General features: G+C 30.4%; 1 protein-coding gene across 1 annotated transcript in view; it reads right to left on the bottom strand.

Moving 5' to 3' along the window:
* NCU10430 (SNF7 family protein) overlaps window positions 1–916 on the bottom strand; it is a 1,611-nt gene extending 695 nt beyond the window's left edge. Inside the window, exons 1-2 of the mRNA XM_001728107.2 lie at window positions 524–916; window positions 71–434 (exon numbers count right to left, since the gene is read on the bottom strand). Of these exons, the coding sequence (XP_001728159.2) occupies window positions 71–434; window positions 524–561 (402 nt within the window). The 5' untranslated portion in view covers window positions 562–916. The remainder of the gene's footprint in view (window positions 1–70; window positions 435–523) is intronic.
* Between the last annotated feature and the right edge of the window lie 5,469 nt (window positions 917–6,385).

Genomic DNA, 6,385 nt, shown 5'->3' on the forward strand with positions numbered 1-6,385 from the left:
CCCCCCCCCCCCCCCCCCCCCCTTTCAAACAAAAGGATCAAAGGGGAGGACAAAAAATCTCAAGACAAACCTGTTGATAAGCAATCTCCTCTGCCGTCTCTCCCATCATCTTCTCGACGTGATCTAACCCTCCCATCTCGGCGTGTATCTCTTTCAGCACTTTTGTCCCCTGCTGCAGACCAAAAAATACGTCCTTTTGTATTAGCGCAAACTCCACGCTTGAGGTTAGTTTTTCCAGTTGCTCCAGTTGCGCATCGGTTTTTTGGAGCAAAGTTTCCTGGTACTTTTTGCGTCGGAGAGCGAGGAGCGCCCGCTGCTTGTCGCCCTTGGCCAACATCTGGCGCGCGATGGCAGTTTCTCGGTCGGTGAGGACGGTGATTTTACGCTGGTATTGGTGGAGCTTGTCACGCTGGGTTTTTAGGTCGAGGATTGCTCTGGAGGGAGGAGAGAGAGTGTCAGCTTGGGTTGACTTGGGTTCTTGTTGGTTGGGAGTTGGATGTCAAGGGAGGAGTGCGTTGCGTACTTGTCTTGCGCCGTGACGCGGCTTGGCGAGTTACCCATGGTTATGGCATACGAGAAGGATTTCGTCCAGTGTTGGTTGGGTTCGGTAGGTCTGGTGAGGATGGGGATCGGGATTGGGGAGATCCTCGGCGGAGAGTGCTGTCTCGTTCGCACGAGGCACGCACACGACGACGATCCGGGGAAGCGTCGATGCGGGAACGGACTTTGTGAAGCGGCGGAAGGGTGTAATTGCACGGGGCTGGTGTGAGACGTCACTGCTGGGTTACCGGCCTTATCATTGGACAAAATGTAGTGCCTCGAAGATGGGCATTGGAACCAATATTTTGTACAGCAGCTTCTACAACTCTTATCAGCGTTCACCCAAGTGGAACGCTTCCGAGCGACGTAATCGGACCATGGCATTGTAGAGGTATGTCTTAGCGGAATTTATGGGGGTGTGGTGTACCGTGTAATAATGGCTTGAGATAAGTAAACTATACGTGTATGGCTTTTTTTAGTAAGCGGTTAGTTTTGCAAGCACTTGTAAAGATGTACGGTATACTGAATGAACTATGTAGATACGGTTTATTTAATTAGCGTTTTAGTTATTTTAGATATTTGATGTTATCGAACTATATATAAATCGCCACTTTTTCTAAACCGCTAGCGTACGGTTCAATCTATATACGTTTGGGCTTTTTAAATGTTTATATATTTAGACTGTTAGCGTATTATAAAATAACGATTTATATAATAAATTGTTTAAATTATAAGTAGTTTAAACTTTAAACAGTTTAAGTTTATAGAGCGGTAGGTTAATAATTCTTTCCTTAAATATTTATATAGTAAGTAATTTAAGATAGGTAAATAGTTTATTATTCGAGTTGTAGAAGGAAAGACCGGTTTATAGTTAGAAATTAAATTTTCCCCGCTTGTATCGGTAATAATAAACTTCGAACTTAGTAATTTCCTTCTATCTTATTATAGTATTTATTATTACTATATTGTTTCTCTTCGTTGCTTTGTTTAAATTTTAATAACGATCCTATTTTACGATTATAGCTTCTTAGTACCCTTTCGACCTTCTTAATAATTCGGATAACACTTTCTCCCCTCCTACTAATTAAGAGTAGGCCTTAGAAATTAAGGAGTTGTAGAAAAAGATTAAGGAATTAAAGAAATAATAGTAGTAGAAGTAGTAATAGTAGAAGTAAAAGTAGTAGGATAATATTATTATTATTATCTTCTTCCGGGTTTAGGTTATTAAGTTTGAGAATATTATTTAGCCTAAGGGTAATAAGATAGAGGAGTAGTAGGATGAGCCTATAGACGAATTATTTATTTAGTAGTATTAATAATAGTAATAGTAGTAGGAGTAGAAATAGAAGTAGAAGTAGTAGTAATAGTAGTTGTAGGAGGAAGAGGAGGATAATAAGGATGAATTGGATTTGGAGAAGGATAGGGAGGTTAATAACGACTTTAGATTAATAAGTATTCCTCCTGTTTATTTATTATTTATTATAATATTTCCTATTATTAATATTATATTTATTTTTAATATTATATTAATAGTAGTATAAATAGAGCGTTAGTAATTTTTAGTTGGTAAACGGTTTATAAATATATATAAGAAGTATAAGTGTAAGTACTCCGAAGATGAGGAGGAAGAGGATGCCGAACTTATTACCGAATTTATAGCCGACGATAAAAATAAGTAGGCCCTTAGTATTGTAAGCGCTTAGTAGATTTTCTTATATTATTAGTGTATCCCTACTTTAGATAAGAAGGTTAGTTAAATATTAGTATAATTCCGAATTTATATTTAAGGTAAGAATATATACTAACGGTTAATTATAATTTTTTATATAGAATATTAAGGAGGTATATAGTAATAATATAAGTCCCTGTAGTACCGATTAGTTTAATACTAGGACCCGGTTTATAAATAATTAAAAGAATTTTAAGTAGCGAATTTTTACTTAGATAGAGGTATATCGATTATATAATAATTAAAATAATATAGTACTAATTAGAATTATAATAATAGAAGTTAATTAGGAAGTATGCTAAGCGGCCCGATTATATTAATATGTTTAATTTTAAAATTATTATTAAACCGGACTATATAAAGGAAATGGTTTATATAGCTTAGTCCCCTAATAATTTTTTTAAAGTTTGGTTGTATATAAGTAGTATAGTAGATTATAAGAATAGTTATAGATTTAATTAATTCTATATATATAGTAAGTATATATATATAATATATTATTTAATTTTATAGTATATTATATTAATAGTATAATTCCTAACTATATTTAAGGGTTTAGTATTGGAGGTAGCTTGGTATATCCGGGATAAGATAATTAATAAGTAGAACTGTAAGCCTGAAAAAAGTTGGGGTGTTCGTACCCGGATAGATTTATTAGATTTTTATAATACGATGCCCGGTAAGCCTATTTTTTGAAATATTGAGAAGCGATATTTTAAAGAAATTTTTGAGAGATAGCGTTATTAGAAGAAGCTTAAGGTAAAGGAAGCGGAGCGGGAGGCGTACTTGTTAAATAGATTTATTATTAATAAGGCGCTGCTTTTAGCGGATTAATTGGCGCGGTGGGCGGGATGTTTAGTTGTATTTCTTTTTTTCTTATAGTCGGTTCGTTGTATTCGTTATTATTATCGCTCTTTTTTTTTCCTTTTTTACTATACTAATATTAATTATTATTTATTATTTATAGTTATAATTGAAATTAAAGTTTTAATTTACTTTAAGTTGTAAATCTTGATTGTTATTGTTGAGTATTGCGAGTAGACGGTTGGAATTGGAAAAAGGGGTTCGCTTAGCTAAAGGTTAATATTATAAATATAGAGGGAAATTTATTGTTAATACGTAACCTATAGTTACGTTAAAGTGATAGTTAGTGAGTAAATTGCGGTACGTATCCTATTAAACGGGAATTGTACCGTTAGTTATTTCCTTCTTTAATTTCTATTTACTTTAATTAATATTGTACTATTAAGTAAAAATTTTTTATATTTAATATTAGTACGGTCGTTGCTTCAAACGCCCCGCTTTTAATTTCCCTTTAACTACGTATCCTTATAATTATTATTTATTACTATTAATTATTATTATTAATTACTATTATTATAGTTTGTAGAGTATATTATTAGTATAAGGCTATAATTATTTATAATAAGTTAAATTAAAAGCGATAATATAAAGAAGAGGAGGTAGAATAAGAAGTTTTGGTTGCCCTTGAAAATATTGTGAAAGAATAGTAGTATATTATTAATTTAATAACCCCTCTTCCTATATAATATATCCGGGTTAATCGGCCTATTTATAACCTTAATTTATAATCCTTCTATTGTAACGAGTTTAAAGTGGTTGTACGCTGGGTTAAGAATATTAAACCAGCTTTATTACTGAATTTTTAGGATTTGAGTGGCGGGTTTAATAATAATAATAATAATTGGGAGCCGATTATTGCTACTACTAACTTCAATATTGTTAATTTAGTAAGGACTTTTATTGAGGTAATTATTGAAGAAGATTATTATATAATTTTAAATTTAGATACCGGCGAAGATAAGTTGGTAATTAATAATATATTTACTTAAGAGGAATTCTATAAGCTAATTGAATATTAGAACGATATTATATCCGATAATTATAAAGATGAAGTTAATAGTATTAATAATACTGATAATAAATTAGTAATATTTAATAAGTCTATTATTAGTAGTAGCCGGCGTAATAATTTAGAAGACTAGGCTCCGTTTAAAAATTTTAAGTTCGTTAACTAACCCTATACAAAGGGTATTAGTTAAATTTTAGACTTCGTCTTTGGATAGGGTTTATATTATTTGGTTTATAATATTATACGTAAATAGTATACTATTTAATTGTAATTCTTTAAACTATTAAGATCCGTATTAAAAATTAATAAATTATTAGCTAGCCTTAATATTCTAAAGCGTAAAGTCCGAGAATATTTACTATATATTAATTTATGTAGAACGAAGGACCTATCCTTTAATTTACAAAAATTATTATTATTTCGAGAAAAAAAGGCTATAATAATAAGGGAGAAGCCTATTTAGGATTTATTCTTCTTTAACCTAATCGATTTTGTATAGCGTATTTATACCTCCCGACTAATTAATAATATATATTTCAGTATAATTAAACTTATTAATAATTTTATAGAAGTATAATACTCAATATAATAGGTAGGCTCTATTTGTATAATAAGTAGTGAATTCGTATTCTACTTACCTTACTCTTCCTTCGAACCGATCTTCTTAGGCAATATTATTAAATTCGAGTGTAGTTTTAATAGTTACTCTATTTATTATACTGGAAGAAAATTGTATACGGGTTAGATTAAGGCTATATACTGGGATTATTGTATAAAATGCGCCCTTGGTTTACTTAATAGTGGTAGTTAGGGTATTTAATAAATTTAATTAGATAATATCGTCCTTATTATTGTGTGTGTACTTCCCGGTAGAATTATTTTTAATAATTTAGTTACTAAGATTATTATTAATCTAATTAGTAAAGTATTAGGTATTAACGAATAGATATTTACTAAAGATTTATTGGAGTTTATTACTCCTAAGAATATTTATTAATATAAATACGATATATATTTCGATTTTGCCTTCGGTAGTAAGGTATTTTTTCTAGACGACCCGAGTCTATATACTACTAGCTGCTATTATGTTATACGGATATATATTAAGGAATTAGGTTATTTAATACTACTGTACTTTATATCCCTTATCCTTGCGATCTTCGAAATTGAGGCGTTTACCTGGTAGATATTTATTAATAAGTTTGTTCTAGGTAGAATAGGGGAGGTTCGTAGCCTCCCGTATTTTAATTTTAATAATAGATTTAGCCTATACTATATAATAATAAAGTTAATTATAGGTAGTTATTTATAGTTTACTTATTAACTTTAGAGTAATTATACCCGTTAGGTTAATATTTTGCCGGTAATATTTAGTCTATACGGATTTAACTTTTATAATATTATAGAGGCCTTATTACTATTGAAAGCGCTAAACTAGGGTATAACTATCGACAATATAACCCTTGGATTAAATAAGAAGGTATTATTATACGCCCCTATTCTAATATTTATTAGGGATATACTATAATAATAATAGAATACGGGCTGTTTGGGTATTGCTATTACCTTTTTGTACCGTAGTTATATAATTATTAATATTGAACGCGGAAATTTAGACTTTAATATTATTAGTAAAGGCTATAGCTATATAGAACTAGTCTATCTTCGTAGGGTTATTAATAAAAAGCGTTTTAAGAGTTATAAAAAGGAATTTGCGTAATAATAGGGTATATCCTTCGAACTAGCTGCTATATTACTAATTATACCGGCCTTAGATCTTATTATTAATCGACCTAGTAACGTAGTATATTCTGAATTTAATAATATTAGTAAAATAATATATTAGTTCCTACTTAACGTAGTAAATAAGAGATCTTTAAATAGGAATTGTTAATTAATATACTTTATTTAATATTATAAGTTATAAAATTTAAAGCTATTATTGAATATACTAAGGTTCTCCGATAAATATTATTTCCCCCGGGTTAGGATTGTATATAGTTTCTATATAATATTTTAAAATATAATTTCTAAGAGAGTATTCGATGATCGGTATTAATAATAATAATTTATTTACTTTAATTGAAAGAGGGGGATTTTAAAAAATTATTTATCTACGCTATAAAGGGGGTATTTTCGCAATTGTAGTTTAATAAATAACCCGAACCGGATTATAATATTTACTCTATCGATAAATAGATTGTATTAGGAACGTAGGCGAAAGGTAGGCTGAGGTGACTACA

This window comes from Neurospora crassa, linkage group II, assembly GCF_000182925.2.
Source record: "Neurospora crassa OR74A linkage group II, whole genome shotgun sequence".
Classification (NCBI taxonomy): Eukaryota; Fungi; Ascomycota; class Sordariomycetes; order Sordariales; family Sordariaceae; genus Neurospora; species Neurospora crassa.